Source organism: Cetorhinus maximus, chromosome 12 (assembly GCF_964194155.1).
Source record: "Cetorhinus maximus chromosome 12, sCetMax3.hap1.1, whole genome shotgun sequence".
NCBI classification, from domain to species: Eukaryota; Metazoa; Chordata; class Chondrichthyes; order Lamniformes; family Cetorhinidae; genus Cetorhinus; species Cetorhinus maximus.
Genome location: NC_135890.1, coordinates 59977002 through 59995747, shown reverse-complemented (window position 1 = coordinate 59995747; position 18746 = coordinate 59977002). Strand labels below are relative to the sequence as shown.

The 18746-nt window shown below is 42.9% G+C and overlaps 1 protein-coding gene across 2 annotated transcripts in view; it reads left to right on the top strand.

Moving 5' to 3' along the window:
* The window catches only part of cdk17 (cyclin dependent kinase 17), a 225545-nt gene that overhangs the window by 191020 nt on the left and 15779 nt on the right, over positions 1-18746 (top strand). For both annotated transcript variants that reach the window (XM_078553735.1, XM_078553736.1), the window contains 2 exons: positions 6615-6735; positions 13444-13541. In XM_078553735.1, the coding sequence (XP_078409861.1) occupies positions 6615-6735; positions 13444-13541 (219 nt within the window). The remainder of the gene's footprint in view (positions 1-6614; positions 6736-13443; positions 13542-18746) is intronic.

Below are 18746 nucleotides of genomic sequence, written 5' to 3'. Positions count from 1 at the left end.
CAATCTGGTCCACAGCAGGCGGATGCAGGGACATCTGAGGTCGCCAGCACTCGGAGGACTGCTGGAGACCACGATTCTGCTGAGTCCTAGTCAGGTGACGAGCCTCAGGACTCGGTCCTAAATCAGTTGCTGGAGCTGCAGCAACAGTCAAGGCATTATCAGGAAGGGATGTCAGCTGCACTCCTCAGATTACAACATACGATGGAGGAGTCCGTCCATCTGTCCGTCTGAGGAGGGTGCACCTGCCCCACAGCAGGCCATGCAAAGCAGGCCAGAGCCCCCCACAGGGCGCCAGCCACGGTCATCACAGACGACAGCAGTCAGCAGGCTGTCTCCACGTTCGCTGTGGATGTCTGGGAAGTACTAAGAAATAGCTGGAGGGTTAGGAAAGTTAAAAAGATTTAGGAGCATAGCGGTGACATGGGTGTTGACCACATGTATGTAATGTACACAAATGTAAATAGAATCGTGCCCATTTCACATCTCTTGTGTGTGCCTCCTTTTTATGTACTGTGTTGCTGTCAATCAGGTGTGATACCATGGTCCCTCCCCCATTTATCTCACATATCGCTATCATAGGCCTCTCATCCACTTAGTGTGCTTCCATATCACCACAGTGTGTGCTTCCATATCACCACTGTGTGTGCTTCCATATCACCACAGTGTGTGTCCCTTTTGCACAGCATTCTTGATATCAGTGATTTCTCGGTCTTAATGTTGAGTGTGTTTGTGGAACAGCCTCGTTCACATGCTTTGCAGGGTCATGTCATCGTTATTGGCTGTGTAAGATTGAAGCAGAGGTGTTCTTGTCACTTGTCTGCACTCTTGAAAGGTGAAGGTGCAGTGTCTAAGGAAACATGCATGGAGAAGGATCATGAATCCGTGTACTGTCTGTCTCTTGGCAGGGTTTTCATGCGATGAGCCTGTACTCCAGCTCGTGTGTGCTGCTGTCAGTCAACTGCGTTTTTGACTTTGAGTGTACATCTGCTAGGCTCACCAGTAAGTGGAGGCATCTTGCCACCTCAGAGTGCCAAAGCTCAGCCTCTCTCACCGTGCAGTTGTGTGTCTTGCGGGGACAAGGCTGTCATCACAAACTAATTAAACAGCGCTATGCATCCCCTCACCTCAGCACTCGCCAAGGTCACTGATGCTAATTGCAATGGTGTTTTCTGATGGGCAGTAGAGGTTTTGAGCATGTTCTGGAAGTGCACAGGGTTGCTTTAGACAATCTGTAGGGGAGCAATGGGATAGGAGCAAGGAGTTGAAGTGTGCTCTTTATTCGCAATGACATGTGCCCTTGAGGACTTCATGCTGTGTGTGTATAGTGGACTTGGCAAGGGTCAGGGCTGGCCATGAGGGCGCAATGTCTGTGTTAAAAAGGAGCCATGATAATGTCCAGCAGGCAAGTGTTTGAAGTTGTTATGCTCAGGTGGTCTGCATGCATATTAAGCTGAAGATAAATGCAGCCCAGGATCTCTAACTGAGTGTGCCGGATGTCAGTGTGATTTGGGAGAATGCAGCACAGCTGACTGAGTTATCTCTAAATTGATTCACAGCAGCAGAAAGTCATTGGCTGCCTTGTCCCAGGTGTGAATTATTTGGTGTCAGCTGTGGCTCAGTCCATAGCACCCTCGCCTTTGAATCAGAGGGTTGTGGGTTCATGTCCCACTCCTGGAAACCAAGAACTGTGATTGTACTCAAGAAAGAGTTGCAATCTGTGACTGTTGATAACTCAAAAGAGTATCAATGTTACACAGGAGGTGTCAGCTGTGGCTCAGTTCATAGCATCCTCGCCTTTGAATCAGAGGGTTGTGGGTTCATGTCCCACTCCCGGAAACCAAGAACGGTGATTGTACTCGAAAAAAAGAGTTGCAATCTGTGACTGTTGATAACTCGAAAGAGTATCAATGTTACACAGGAGGTGTCAGCTGTGGCTCAGTTCAAAGCACCCTCGCCTTTGAATCAGAGGGTTGTGGGTTCATGTCCCACTCCCGGAAACCAAGAACTGTGATTGTACTCGAACGAGTTGCAATCTGTGACTGTTGATAACTCGAAAGAGTTTAAATGGTATAATAAAATATGAGAGGTGTCAGCTGTGGTTCAGTGCATAGCACCCTCGCCTTTGAGTCAGAGGGTTGTGGGTTCATGTCCCACTCCCGGAAAAAAAACCAAGAACTGTGATTGTACTCGACAGAGTTGCAATCTGTGACTGTTGATAACTCGAAAGAGTATCAATGTTACACAGAGGTGTCAGCTGTGGCTCAGTTCATAGCACCCTCGCCTTTGAATCAGAGGGTTGTGGGTTCATGTCCCACTCCCGGAAACCAAGAACTGTGATTGTACTCAAAAGAGTTGCAATCTGTGACTGTTGATAACTCGAAAGAGTATCAATGTTACACAGGAGGTGTCAGCTGTGGCTCAGTTCATAGCACCCTCGCCTTTGAATCAGAGGGTTGTGGGTTCATGTCCCACTCCCGGAAACCAGGAACTGTGATTGTACTCAAAAGAGTTGCAATCTGTGACTGTTGATAACTCGAAAGAGTTTAAATGGTATAATAAAATATGTGAGGTGTCAGCTGTGGCTCAGTTCATAGCACCCTCGCCTTTGAATCAGAGGGTTGTGGGTTCATGTCCCACTCCTGGAAACCAAGAACTGTGATTGTACTCGAACGAGTTGCAATCTGTGACTGTTGATAACTCGAAAGAGTTTAAATGGTATAATAAAATATGAGAGGTGTCAGCTGTGGCTCAGTTCATAGCACCCTCGCCTTTGAATCAGAGGGTTGTGGGTTCATGTCCCACTCCCGGAAACCAAGAACTGTGATTGTACTCGAAAAGAGTTGCAATCTGTGACTGTTGATAACTCGGAAGAGTATCAATGTTACACAGGAGGTGTCAGCTGTGGCTCAGTTCATAGCACCCTCGCCTTTGAATTAGAGGGTTGTGGGTTCATGTCCCACTCCCGGAAACCAAGAACTGTGATTGTACTCGAAAAGATTTGCAATCTGTGACTGTTGATAACTCGAAAGAGTATCAATGTTACACAGGAGGTGTCAGCTGTGGCTCAGTTCATAACACCCTCGCCTTTGAATCAGAGGGTTGTGGGTTCATGTCCCACTCCCGGAAACCAGGAACTGTGATTGTACTCAAAAGAGTTGCAATCTGTGACTGTTGATAACCCGAAAGAGTATCAATATTCCACAGGAGGTGTCAGCTGTGGCTCAGTTCATAGCACCCTCGCCTTTGAATCAGAGGGTTGTGGGTTCATGTCCCACTCCCGGAAGCCAAGAACTGTGATTGTACTCAAAAGAGTTGCAATCTGTGACTGTTGATAAGAGTTGTCAGCTGTGGCTCAGTTCATAGCACCCTCGCCTTTGAATCAGAGGGTTGAGGGTTCATGTCCCACTCCCGGAAACCAAGAACTGTGATTGTACTTGAAAAGAGTTGCAATCTGTGACTGTTGATAACTCGAAAGAGTATCAATGTTACACAGAGGTGTCAGCTGTGGCTCAGTTCATAGCACCCTCGCCTTTGAATCAGAGGGTTGTGGGTTCATGTCCCACTCCCGGAAACCAAGAACTGTGATTGTACTCGAAAAGAGTTGCAATCTGTGACTGTTGATAACTCGAAAGAGTATCAATGTTACACAGGAGGTGTCAGCTGTGGCTCAGTTCATAGCACCCTCGCCTTTGAATCAGAGGGTTGTGGGTTCATGTCCCACTCCCGGAAACCAAGAACTGTGATTGTACTCGACAGAGTTGCAATCTGTGACTGTTGATAACTCGAAAGAGTATCAATATTACACAGGAGGTGTCAGCTGTGGCTCAGTTCATAGCACCCTCGCCTTTGAATCAGAGGGTTGTGGGTTCATGTCCCACTCCCGGAAACCAAGAACTGTGATTGTACTCAAAAGAGTTGCAATCTATGACTGTTGATAACTCGAAAGAGTATCAATATTACGCATAGTGCATATATCCATTGCTTGAGATGGATCTCCTTGAGGAGCCTTGTCACATTGAGGGCATACAGCTACGAGACCACTGACGATCGTGCAACAGCTCCTGGCTCTTGTAGGGTGCTGTTGGGACTAGGATGCTGGAGAGGTGCTTGAAGAGGCAGCACCTTCTGATGCCAGGACACCCTCCTCCAGTTAGCACCTCATCTCAGCAAGGACACATGCTGCCGAGGGTTAAGCATCCTTTAAAGTATCAGGACAATGTGAGCCTGATGTGTAACTATTCACTCTCATGTTGAAGTGCATGAGCAAAATGGGAGGGTACTGACTACAACTCATCATGCACCGGATGGAATCTGGTGGCCGTCAGGGCTTCGCCTGCCTCGTCTGGCCCGTGTTATGGCCTCTTTCCCTGCAGCCTTGGCCTCCTCAAACTGATCACCCTCAGCCCTTTTGAGAGGAGACATGCAGCTCCTCCATATCATCATCTGGCATGACCTCACCCCTTGGCAGTGTCAGATTGTGCAGCACGCAGCAAGCGATAATGATCCATGAGACCCTCTGGGCACTGCACTGGAGTGCTCCGGCAGACCTGCCCAGTGATCGGAATCACATCTTTAGGAGCCCTATGGTGTGCTCCACCAAAGCTTGGGTAGAGGAACGAGCCTTGTTGTATCTTCTGCAGGCACCTGAGGCCATCGAATGGGCGTCATCAGCCACTTCCTTTGTGGGTACCCTTTGTCACTGAGGAGCCAGCCCTGGATCCTGTAAGGTTCCTCGAAGATGTCCAGGATCTGCAACCTACTCCAGATGTATGAGTGGTGGACTCTTCCTGGGTATCTGGAACAAACCTGCAAGATCAGTTTCTTGTGGTCGCAGACCAGCTGTACATTGAGCAAGTGGTAGTCTTCCTGGTTTATGTAGTGCAGTGCTTGTTGCCAGGGAGCTTTTACAGCCACATGAGTGCAGTCAATGGCACCCTGCACCTTTGGGAATCCAGCAATCTCAGCAAAGCCCAGTGCTCTGGCATCCCGGTTTGCTTGATCTCTGTCGAAGTTGATGTAATTGTGGGCCTTGGCAATAAGGGCATCTATGACCTCATGTATGCATTTGTGAGTGGATGCTTGAAAGATCCCACAGAGGCCCCCAGTGAAGCCCTGGAAGGAGCCACTGGTGTAGAAGCTCAGAGTGCCTTTACCTTCAGAGCCACTGGCACCGGATGCCCTCCCAGTCTCCATGGCGCCAATTCCTGGAGAATGCGACAAATGTGAGTCACCAGATCCCTGGATATGCGGAGGTGCCAGCAACACTGGTTCTCGCTCACCTGCAGATAAAACGTGCGAGTTCTGTACACCCTGGGCCTTGCAAGTCTCACATGAATAGGCACCATTGATTTACTTTCCTGTTTCCCTGCACTGTCAATGAAAGGTTCCTAACGTGTCTCAGCTGTGCCTCTCTCCTCATTTGGGAATGCACAGTTCAGTTGTGTGCCAATGTTATCAGCTCCCCCACTCCCAGTGCATGCAGTTGCCTCTAACCCGCCAGCATAGCTTCTCTGCATTTTAATTTTGCACTGCGCCATCACTGCAGGTTGGAAGATAGTGGTGCAGAACTCTCACTGAGTATGGAAGTACCTCCCGTCATCCCAGAGGAACTTCATGTTCAGATTTCCCTCCCTCATAGACCTCCCCATCCACCCTGTATTCCTTAATCCCGTCGTGCTTCTGGTGCATGTCCATTTGTTAGCCCCTGAACATTTTGAAGTGGATGTGCCTATAGCCCATGTGGACCTCGCCCATCCCCATCTTGAGGCCACTTATACTGTTCAACTTCCCAACACCCTGCCCCCCCGCAGCCTCTCCCCAGTCATATTTCTGAGTGCAACCGTCCCCACTCGTAACCAGTACAGGCCTACCCGTGCAGCCCCTTCTCCTATGTGAGAGCACTTTCCCCCCTTCCCTAGTACAGGCTTAGCCCTGCAGCCCATGAAAAGCCACCCATGCCTTACCGCTGGTCCAGTCGGTAGGGAGTTGCTTGTGATAACCCCCGAAAGTGACATGGAAATCTGCAAGGCTGACTCTGATTTCCATGAGCGCTACACGATGCAAGGTAGGAGAGCTAACCTCAAACTGAGGAACGAAGTGCAGGTCGCCAGGTGCATGTCGCTTATATCCCATTGTGAAACACATCATTCTAATTTCACACCAAAGTGCACTGATGATCCGGCATGGACAGGAGGATGATTCTGGTGAGGAGACTTTATAATGACATGCAGAAATATTTAAATGACGTTCTGCATGGGGAAGTTGACAGCTGGAGCACACAATTGCGACCTGGTTTTATGACACTGTTAAACCAATTTTTGGGCTTCTCACAATATTTTCCACTCCTGCCCGCTACGACACCTGCCATGAATGGGAGCAGAAAATCCCAGCCAATTTTTTGTCTTCTTTAAGTAAATAGAAATCATAACTCAAAAAGCTATTTTGTTTGCATGATGCAACTGTTAATTGGTGTGTCAAAAAAATGTAGTTTTCAACTTTGGCTGGTTAAGATTATTTTGCACCTGCATTTTAATGAGCTTTACTTAAATGCACCATGTTGCATTGTCAGATATATAATCTATTATATCAAACATTGAATCTTCCTTTCTTTGCAGGTTTGGCAAGAGCCAAGTCAGTTCCTACAAAGACGTACTCAAATGAAGTTGTAACTTTGTGGTACAGGCCTCCAGATGTACTCTTGGGCTCTTCAGAGTATTCAACACAGATCGACATGTGGTATGTATAATTGACTGCGGTTTAGACTTTCTTTGGCTGGGAGGATATCTATTTTACCATTTTAGGGATCTATTGTATCCAGTAAAAGGACCACTCTCACAATCAAGCCCTTTCGCCCCCCTCTGAACACTTCCAAAGCTCCAAAGTGGAATCATATTGGAACATCGGAACTGTTCAGAAGAGGCCTCATATTGGACTCTAAATGTTAACCCCTGTTTCTCCCTGCGCATATGCTGCCAGACCTGTTTTTCCAGCACTTTGTTTTTATTTCAGATCTCCAGTATCCACAGCATTTTACTTTTAAAATATATGTTTGATGTATTTAAGAGTGGTAACCTGGTACAGTTTTATTAATAAAGCTGAAAATGAGTTTATTACAAAAATAATTTTTAATCAGTGTCTAACCCACTGTAACCCCATTTTAAATAACTGAAAATAACTTTTAAAAACTATACAAAGCCATTTACTCATTGTATTGGTATACAGTGGACAATTTCGTAGTAAATTAAAAGAAAATTATGTTACCTATTAGTGCCCTTCTCCCTAAAAAAAAAGCTTAATTTTAAGAGCCTCATAGGCTCACAAATGAGCGCAATTATTGGAAACTTACCAGGGTGATTAATTAGATCTGGGGGTGTGGTCAGTTTTATGCTAGCTTCCAGCACAACATTTTTTAAACTAGCGTGGAAGATTGTGGAAACCCAATTTGCACAGAATGTAATTTGCCCTTGAAATTCCTCAATCGTTTCTGATAATTTGGCTGATTTTGGAAGAACTGTGTTCGCACAACCTGAAAGGAAACACTCAGCTTTGATGCTGAAAATTATTCATCAGAAAAGGCACAAAGCCTTCTGATTTTCGTGTTCTTCAGATAACTAAAACAATACCACTGTCAGACTTACAAATTAGGTTTATTAAAAGTAAAAATTAAACAGCAAAAGATTAGTGCAGCAGGTTTTACATGGCTACAGAGTTCAATTTTCTGACTCTTCAGTTCACATTTCACTAAGTTTCTTGATAATACTAAACTTAGGTCAATGTTTCTAATAAAAAAACATGCATGTGGAACTGCATCTGCCTCCTTTTAACCTAGCATCTTAACTTTCTCATCAATGGAATTAAAAGGAGTGATGATAAAGCTTTCAGATGTATTTTCTGGTGGACATGGGGCTGAGACAAGTTCAAACCAAACATTCGACAATCAGAAGATGCAGTGGCACTTAGCTGACTTTCATATAAAATAGCCTATGACAATCCAACCATTAAAGACGATACGCTTCTCTGGCATCCAGCCTTGAGTAAAGTACATAGAACTCTAAAATAGCTGAAGTGATTACTTGCAGTGACCTGCCTAAAATAAAGCAGTCCGACCCGCTGTGGCATTTCCATCCACACGTCAGGAATTTGGATTCTTTCCCAACTTGGAGAATCAAACCCTGAAATAAGCAAATTAAAGTGAGCACTAAAAATCCCATAAATGGACATTTAAGCAATCTTTTCATGATCTAAAATGTGATCTCCCAATCCATCAGAATATTAATTCTGTTTTATTATTTTAAACCAAATTCTCTGCCAAGTGACTGACAGTGTATATTGCTGCATGTTTCAATGGTCTAATTTGTGATATTGTGATAGACTTAAAAATGTTTTAATTGCATGAGTGACACCATTGCTTTTCTTTAACCTTGTGATGTTCCAAGTGAGATGGCATTATTATGATTGCTTTTTGTTCCATCATGCAATTTCCCAAAATGTTTAATTAAACAAATAAAATATTTCATTTTCCACGAAGTTCTGTGGAAAGCCTTACTGCAAAGCACAAGGTGAGCACAATGCTGTCACCTTATGTGGAATGCAGGGCAGGGTTGACCAGACAGCTTTTCCACTGCTGGAGTTCAGCCCTCAATGGCTGCCCATAAATTCTATCATGGTTGACATTCTTCCATTTGTGAGAGATGATGGGAATGCAGCCTCAGTACTTTGGTGAGGTCAGATTAAATCATATTCTGCACTCTCTTTCTGATGGCTGAACAAACCAATTCTGGAAAGACAAAGTCTGCCACAAGTGCCACACATGAAGTTGCCCCTTGCCAGTGGTGTGGGATGATCTCTGCTGACACTTTGTTTGCAGGGTTGGTGTCTGCCTTGGAACTTCTGAAACCATGTGTCATTGTGATAGTGAGCTCTTGCCCACAGCTGGTGTCGCCATATGCATCGACCATCAACTAGAGTTTCCCCACTTGTCATGATTGATGTTGAGGGCTTTCATGTCTCTTTTTTACAGCATCCAGCTTTGGGTGCCTTGCTGGTCTTTTGGAACGGATTATCCCAGTTTAGCGTATCCATCTTTCATTCTGTGCACATGCCCAAGCCAATGAAGCTTTTTTTAGCGTGCTTGGCATTTTTGCCCTAGAAAGGACTGCTTCATTGATGAATTTGTCTTAGATTCGGGTCAGATTGAGGGGGAAGCGATAGCAAATTTTGTTGGTACATCTAATGGCAAATGACTGGAGAAAGAGTTGGGGGCAAACCACCTTGACTGTGAACATTAAAAGGGCAGTCAGATTTCTCGAGCCCCAGAACCAATCAAGGTCAGAAGGCTGACCAAGAAAAGTTCAAGAAGTCTGATATTGGGACAGTTTTTCAAACAATACATTCTGGAACCACTAGGGAGCAGGCTATTTTAGACCTGGTAATGTATAATGAGACAGAAACAACTAATTACCATATTGTAAAGGCTCCTTTAGGCAAGAGATAGAATTTCACACTTAGTTTGAGGGTGAGAAACCTGGATCTGAAACTAATGTGTCTTAAACCTAAATAAAAGCCATTACAAGGGTATGAAGACAGAGTTGGCTAAAGTGGGCTAGGAAAATATGTTAAAAGATAAGACAGGAGAGAAGAAGTGGTGGACATTTAAGGAGATATTTCATAGCTTTCAACTAAGAAATTTCCATTGATAGAGAATTACTCCACGAGAAGGATGCACCATCCGTGGCTAGCTAAGGAAATTAAAGATGGTATCAAATTGAAAGAAAAGGTGTACAATGCTGCGATTATTAGTGGTAGCCAAGAAGATTAGGAAAATTTTAAAAACCAGCAAAAGATTACTTAAAATTGAGGGAGCAATTGGAGAATGAGAGAAAACTAGCAAGAAATATAAAAACAGACAGTAAAAGCTTCTGCAAATATGTGAAAAGGAAAAGAGTAGTTAAGGGGTGAAATCTGTAAATGTTAATGGTTCAAAGAGACTTGGGTGTGTTCATTCAAGGAACCCATAAAATTAGCATGCAGGTGCAGCAAGCAATTAGGAAGGCAAATGGCATGTTGACCTTTATTGCAAGGAAATTGGAGTACAAGAATAAAGAAGTCCTGCTACAATTGTACAGGGTTTTGGTGAGACCATATCTAGAACACTGTGCAGTTTTGGTCTCCATATTTATGAAAGGGTTTACTCACATTGGAGGTGGTACAGCAAAGGTTCACTAGATTGGTCACTAGGATGATGGGGTTGTCCTATGGTGAGAGGATAAGTAAATTGAGTTTATATTCTCTGGATTTTTAGAAGAATGAGAGGTGATTTCATTGAAATCTACAAAATTGTGAAGGGGCTTGATGGGGTGGACACTGAGAGATTCTTTCCGCTGGTCGTGGAGTCTAAAACACGGGAACACAGTTTCAGGATAAGGGGCTGATTATTTAGGACTCAGGTGAGGAGAAATTACTTCACTCAAAGGGTTGTGAATCTTTGGAATTCTCTACCCAGAGGGATATGGATGCTCATTTAAGGCTGTGATGGACAGATTTTTGACGTCTCAGGGAATTAAAGGATATGGAGAGCAGGCGGGAAAATGGAGGTGAAGCCCAAGATCAGCCATGATTGTAATGAATGGCTCCTATTTCTTGTGTTCTAAGGTGAACATTGGTCCCTTAGAGGATGAGACTGGGGAATTAATAATGGGAAACAAGGAAATGGCAGAAACTTTGAAAAAGTATTTTGTATCAGTCTTCACAGTAAAAGACACAAAAAACGTTCCAAGAATAGTAGAAAATCAAGAAGCAAATGGGAGAATGGAATCTTGATCACTAGATGAGAAAATACTAGGAAAACTAATGGGACTAAAGGCTGACAAGTCCCCTGGACTTGATGGCCTGCATCCTAGTTTCTTAAAAGAAGTGACTGTAGAGAAAGTGGATGCATTGGTTATAATCTTCTAAATTCCCTAGATTCTGGAAAGATCCCAGCGGATTGGAAAATTACAAATATAACACCTCTGCTGAAGAAATGAGGGGGACAGAAAACAGGAAAGTCTAGGCCAGTTAGCCTAACATGTCATTGAGAAAATGCTAGAAACTATTATTAAGTGGTAACAGGACATTTAGAAAATCATATTACAATCAGGCTGAGTCACCATTGTTTTGTGGAAGGGAAATTGTACTTGACAAATTTATTAGAGTTCTTTGAGGATGTAACAAGCAGGGTGGTTAAAGGGGAACCTGTACATAAAGTGTAGTTGGATTTCCAAAAGGTGTTCAATAAGGTGCCACATAAAAGGTTACTACACAAAGTAAGAGCTCAAGGTGTTAGGTGTAATATATTAAAATGGCTAGAAGATTGGCTAAGTAACAAGGAACACAGAGTTGGGATAAATGGGTTGGCAAACTGAAACTAGCAGTGTGCAACAGGGATCAGTGCCGGGGCATCAACTATTTATGATCTATGTTAATGACTTGGATAAAGGGACCGAATGTATTATAGCCAAACTTACTGGTGATACAAAGATAGGTTGGAAAACAAGTTGTGAGGAGGACACAGAGTCTGCAAAGGAGTATAGATAGGTGAAGTGAGCTGGCAAAAATTTGGCAAATGGTGTATAATGTGGGAAAATGTGAATTTGTCCACTTTGGTGGGAGGAATAGAAAAGCAGAATGTTATTTAAGTGGAGAGAGATCACAGAATGCTGCGATGCAGAGGAATGTGGGTGTTCTTGCACATGTATCCCAAAAAGTTAGCATGTAGGTACAGCAAATATTTAGGAAGGCAAATGGAATATTGGCCTTTGTTGCAAGGGGGATGGAGTATAAAAGTAGGGAAGTCTTCGTACAACGGTACAGGACATTGGTGAGACCACACCTGGAGTACTTTTGGGATTAGTACAGCTGATTTACACACTACTGGTGCAATCTTGTAATACACCATATATAACCAAGTTTGATGAGTTCTTTAGGCTACCTTCTATTTCATGGTAGTTCATCTGGTTCATTAAGAGCTCCAGTACTACCGATACTCCCTGTAGTAGGGAATCCTCCCCCACAAACGCAATTTCATCCTTTGCCTAACCTTTTTGAACTTTCCAAAATTTTATTTTATGGTTCTTCAGGCTTTGTTGATATTCACACACCAACAATACTGGATCTCCTGCTTGAGTCAACACCTTTCCAGTAAAGACTGCACTCTAAACTGGTTCTACCATCATGTAAAAGATAGTGCTCTGCACTGATGCATTCCTAACCACGATAACCTGTGATAAAGAGCAGAAAATTTATCATGTCCCTTCTAGGCACCTTTGAGTGATTAGATACAATCAGAGTCATGAACATAAGATGCTTGGACCATTACTGGGAGTGACCCAAAATTTGCAAAAGTCACATTGGACTTCCATTTTCCTCATGTATTACTTATGAGTTAATTTGTGAAATGCAACAAGATGAAAGACCGATCCATTTGAATCCAATCATACACCACCATTGCATCTTGCCCGCTAAAATCGCTACATTTATACAATGGAAATCACAAGTGTGTTATGTCTTCAGATTAAAACATATCGAAGTAAAAAGGTGAAGAATGAAAAGATGAAACACTGCATTTCCACACTTTTGCAGGCAGTATTCTGAATTAGCAGGAATTACTGGTTTAAACTGATGTAGCAGCAAATAAAGGTTTGATGACCAACGACAAGCACAATAGATTGATAAATCAATTTTTAAAATGCTATTCTGCAGCTCTTTTAGCATTTTGTAAAGCAAAACCTTTAAGAATCCTTACTTCTATACAATCTGCTTTAATCTTAGCTAACCAGCCAGGTTATCGTGGTTAGGAATGCATCAGTGCAGAGCACTATCTTTTACATGATGGTAGAACCAGTTTAGGGTGCAGTTTTTACTGGAAAGATGTTGGTGCAAGTAGGAGATTCATATTGTCGGTGTGTGAATATCAACAAAGCTGAAGACCCATAAAATAAAATTTTGGAAAGTTCAAAAAGGTTAAGCAAAGAATGAAATTGAGTTTGTGGGGGAGGATTCCCTACTACAGGAAGTATCGGTAGTGCTGGAGCTCTTTTCCACGGAGAGATCTAGGCATTTATGTGTCTTGAAGTGTTTGTGAGCAGAGATATTTGAACATTGGGGAAAGGTCATATGAATTCTGGACAAAGTGAGTTAGCCATACTATCCCCCTGATTATCTGAGCTGGGTACTTTATCTACAACATATAGTGTACCTTTTATTTATAGAATGGCAACTACTATGAACAAATAGTCAACCCTTTTCTATTGTGGATATTTTTTTTGTTGCTGCTAAGAGGAATTGACCAACAATTTTGAGAAAGATGTATGTTACAAGTATGATGTGTACATTTAAATTTTAAAATACAGTTCTAAAAGATTCATTTGTGTGAACTACAATGTCTTGTGCTTTCACTTGTTGCAGGGGTGTTGGGTGTATCTTCTATGAAATGGCGTCTGGAAGACCTTTGTTTCCTGGTTCCACTGTAGAAGACGAACTGCACTTGATTTTCAGGCTACTGGGTATGTTGCAATTCTGTTGTAAACGTAACAAGATTTAGTCATAGCACAAATAGTATTAGTCCTATGCCTAAATATTTATTACATTTAATTGGAATAATACTTTTACCTATATAGAATCATTCAGTCATATTGGCACAGAGAAGGCTATTTGCCCTATCAAATCCACGCCAGCTCTCTTTAGTGCAATCCAGTCAGTCCCATTCCCATGTTCTATTCCTGTAGCCCTGAAAGTTTATTGCTGTCAAGTGTCCAACAAATTTCCTTTGATTATCTCTACTTCCACTACCCTTTTAGGCAGCAAGTTCTAGTTCATTACCATTCACTGAATAAAAAAGCTCTTCCTCGCACCTCCCCATATTTAAAGTTTTGAGCAAGAGATCTGTATCCCTTTAGTCCTTGTACCTAATGAGAACAGCTTTTTTTTATCTACCTTACCAAAACCTTTCATAATTTTGTGCACTGCTATCAGATCTCCCTTCAACCTCCCTTTCTCCAAGGAGACCAACCCCAGCTAAACTTGTAGCTAAATTCCTTCACCCCTGGAACTATTCTGGTAAAGCTCCTCTCCATCTTTTCAAAAACCTTCACATCTTTCCTAAAGTATGCTGACCTGAACTGGATGCAACACTCTGCCCTAACCAGTTTTATAAAGGTTAAGCATAACCTCTCTACTTTTGTTTATGAAACCCAAAATCATATATGCTTTGCTAACTAGTCTCTCAATACTTTCAAAGATCTAATCACATGAACCCCAGATCCCTCTGAGCCTGCCCTGCCCATTCTTTAGAACTCTGCCATTAACTCAGTATTGCCTTGTCCTATTCCTTCTGTTAAAGTGCATCACCTCACAGTTCTCTGTATTAAATTTAATCTGTCCATTCTGCTAGCCCATCTATGTCCTGTTGTAGTCCACATCTCCAAGTTTGGTATCACCGGCAAATTTTGAATTTTCCTTGATTCCAATATCCAAGTCATTTATGTATCTCAAGTAAAGCAGTGGTCCTAGCACTGACTTATTAGGGCACGCCACTGTCTACCATCCATCAGTCTGAAAAACAGCCATTTACCACTACTCACTGTTGTCTGTCCTTAAGTCAATTTTTTTATCCAAGCTGACATTGACCTCCTATTCCATGAGCCTCAATTTTATTAACCAGCCTTTTGTATGTTACTTTGTCAAACATTTTCTTAAAATACATAAAGACATCTGCTGCATTTTCTTCATCAACTTAATCAGTTACTTCATCAAATAATTTAATCAGATTGGTCAAACATCTACCTTTTACAAATCAGTACTGGCTCTTCTTAATTAATGCAAATCTTTCAATAAGTGTTTTCCCTGACTATTGTTTCTAATACCTTATCCATCATTGATGTTAAACTGACCAGCCTGTTGTTGCTAGTAAGGCCTTGTGTCCTTTTTTGAACAAGAGTGTTTACATCTGCTGTTTTGCAGTGCTCTGGCACCTCTCCCACATCTAGGAAAGATTGGAAGATTATGGCAAACCTTTCCGTTATCTCCACTTCCCTTAGCAACCTTGGATGTAAACCAACTTCTCCACTTTAAACATAGCTAGCTTTTCCGGTACATCCTGCCTATCAATTTACATCCAGTCCATTACCTCTACCATCTGCACTTCTATTGACAACTTTTCAGCATCCTCTCCTTTAATAAATAGCAATACAAAGTACTCATTAAGTATTCTAGCCTTGCCGTGTATCTTTAAGCACATATCACTTTCTTTGTGCATGATAGGCCCCACCCAGTCTCTTACTACCTGTTTACTATTTACATGCCGGTAGAAGATTTTTGAGTTCCCTTTCATGTTAACTGCCATTCTATTCTTATATTCTCTCTTTGCCAGTCTTATTTCCCTCTTCACTTCTTCTCTCAACTTACTTTTTTTGGTTTAGTTCTCACTGGAAATATTCAGTTGACATGAATCATACAGCCTCTTTTTTTTGTTTCGCCATATTCTCTACCTCCTTCATTATCCAAGGAAGACTGACTTTTGTTCTCCTGCCTTTCCCTGTTGTTGGAAAGTACCCAGCCTGTACCCAATATCTCATACAGTCAGAAATTTGCAATCTGGTATGTGTCCCAACATGTGAGGGTGAATAGCATAGTGATTAGCTACAGTTTCACATGGAATTGAATGGTATTATGGTCACTATTTCCCAGTGAATCTTTCAGATGCATTTTTGATTGGTTACGTTTAAAGGCATGGCCCGTAACTTACGATCTTCCAGGAGTCGTAACTGGGAGGTACCCCAAAGATGCGCTGGTTAAGGATTGCCCGGCAATTGCCCAAGAAGTACAAACTTCCCTTGGGCAATTGCCCTTCAATCACAACGATCTGAAAGTACGATTTAAATCACAAATTTCAGATGGTTCTGACTGTCTTACAGGAATAGCTACCCAAGAAAAGTTAGGAGAATTAAAATCACTTCTAACTCCTGGATAACTATAATACTGACCACCCCCCCCCCCCCCCCCCCCCACCGGATTCTCCCCAATCTCCCCCACAGGACCCATGCTGAACACCTGACCCACCCCACTGACCACACCCCCAACCACCTGATCTGCCCCACTGATCACCTGACCCCCCCCAACGACCACCCGACCCTCCCCCCGACTGACCCACAGACCACCTGACCCCCCAACCTCCTGACTGCACCCAGACCACCCGATTCGAACCCCCACCAATCCTACCCACTTACCTTACAAACCTACCTTCTTCCTGGCTTGAAAGTGGCTTGACCTTTAAACTTACCTGCTTTACAGCAGCTAGTGCCATAAAAAGTGGGCAAGGCCTTCTTAACTCCAACGGTGCAGCCCTCAACTGAAGGCCTCAGGAGCGTGCTGCCCTATTCCGACTCAAGCTGGGCGAGAAAGGATCATCTGGATTTCGGGGTAGGAAACTGGGAGCAGAGTGGCAATCCGACACTGATTGCTACTCCACGGAAGTTCAGGCCCATGTTTCGCTCTCAAAAAATAATTTCTTCTAAAAAGAGGAAGCAATCATATCCCTAAAGGATACTTTCGACTGTCTTATAATGATTATATTGGCTCTCCACCCACTCCTCAATATTGAATTTACGATGCATTAAAACATCCCATAATTCTGGGGAGAGAGCATTACCCAAACCTAATTTCAAATACTGCCACCAACAATTTTGCCTCTTTCTGGAACCTTGAATGGCTTTTTGCTCCAATTTTGGAGCTGGTATCTTTCAGCTGGACTATTAAAACTGATGTTTTAGCTGCTTATGTTGCTTCTTGTAGCCTCCACACCTGTGCAACTTCTCTGCCATTGGCATAATCACGTGCACACCCTGAGAAATGACATTTTCAAGCCACCTCTTAACAGCACCCCACCCCCCCCCCCAACCCCATCTGCCAGATCCACCCTTCACGTTGGCAGTTACTCCTTGACCTCTCCAGCTTCTGCCTCAAAGCAAAATTGAAAAGGTCATACGTGGACCACAATAATATTAAAAATCTAATGGAGAGCACAAAAAAATTGTTAAGACTGCAATAGGGAAAGCTGAGGAAATATGAGAAGAAGAACTTTTTAAAAACCTCGAAGTACTTTATGGTATGGTAGAAGCAGCCACAACAGTAGCTTCCAAAAGGGAATTGGATACAAACTTGAAAAGGAAAGAAATTACGTTGGTATGGGGAAAATGCAGGCAAGTGAGACTAATTGGATGGATCATTCAAAGAGCTGGCATTGTCAGATGGGCCAAATGATGGCCTCTTGTGCTGTTTGATTCTTAAGAAATCAATAAAAAGTGCGAGGAAAGGATTCTCAGTTTGTATATGATTTAATTGATGATGGTATTTAATAAATAACATAGCTTTTTACTAAGGGGGAGGATATTGGAGAAGAGAATCTGAAGCGATTGAGAGCAAGGTAAACAATATTATGGATTAAAGGATAATTTTATGTAAGTTGTTGGGCTAAGCGAATAAAAAACACAAGAACATTGCAGAATATACCTACAGCTTGATGGAAATGAAGGAACTAATTGAAGAGGCCCTTAGAAATGATGGGGCCAATTTTAACTTGGGATGGGGTTGGTCTGTTGATGAGGTTCAAAGTGGATGGAACACCTGGAAATTGAGAAGGAAATGAGGCCCAGAAAACTTTTAATGGGCAGACCTCAGTTTAAGCTTGCACCTGTCTTCCTCCTGAAACTGGCAGGAATAAGGCTTTGCCAGCATAGAGGAGTGGAAACTGGATGTGGGACCCAAGGGTCCCTTGCACAAGGTAAGTGCTGGGGAGGCATGTGGATTGGTAACAGGCAATGTTTGAATTCTGTCTTTTAAAATAATTAATTTGTAGAAGCTTAAAAAGCAAGGCCTTCAGTTACTGAGTGCACGTTGAAGTCAGTCAGGCCAGTTTGTGGAATTCAATGAATTGTCTCATCCCAGGCCAAGATAGCCTCTATTCATCTTAAGTTCAGCAGGAAATGCACATGTTAAACATACCCCAAAGTGAAAATGCTGAGGTGAGGGGTGGAGAGGGGTGAGAGAAGAGTGGTAATTGGGTTTTATTACATAGATCTATTGTCAAACCACTACCAGGAATAAAGCCAGTCTCATAACCCACAAAAAGAGCAATACAGGGACACTCATCTGATCCCTGTTCCAGTATCCATATCCATGACTTCAACCCTGTTCTGCAGCTTCAGATTTCATTTCCTATTTCAAAGAGAAACACTCTGTAATTCCACACCTAATTTCCTAACCCATGGCCCAATCTGCACAATGCTGTACACATCCATGATGCAGTGTCTAGAAAGCACAGACCATCAATGATGCAGGCGAGTACCCTGACCTGGCCTGTGAATGAAGCGGTAAGTTGCACCATGAGTACACCGCCCAATTTCCCAGCATCACAATGATTAACAAAGTTTCCTTCCCTGTTGGCCAATTTCTCATCGCAGTTTGTTACCAATCCCAGAGTCTCCTAAGGCTTTCTGCTGAGTCATGCGAGTCAAAACAGAATGTGGCTTAGTTGTACATTTGTGAAGTAGCTCTTGGGTGAACATTCTTTGATCATAACCAATTCCTGAAAAGGAATCAAAACAGCAGAATGTTTGGAATACAGTGTTTTAATGATAGGAAGCCCAATGCATCTAAAGTATTCTCTATCAAACAGCACAAGTTGTCCATTGAGGTCAGTTTGCTGGTAAAGC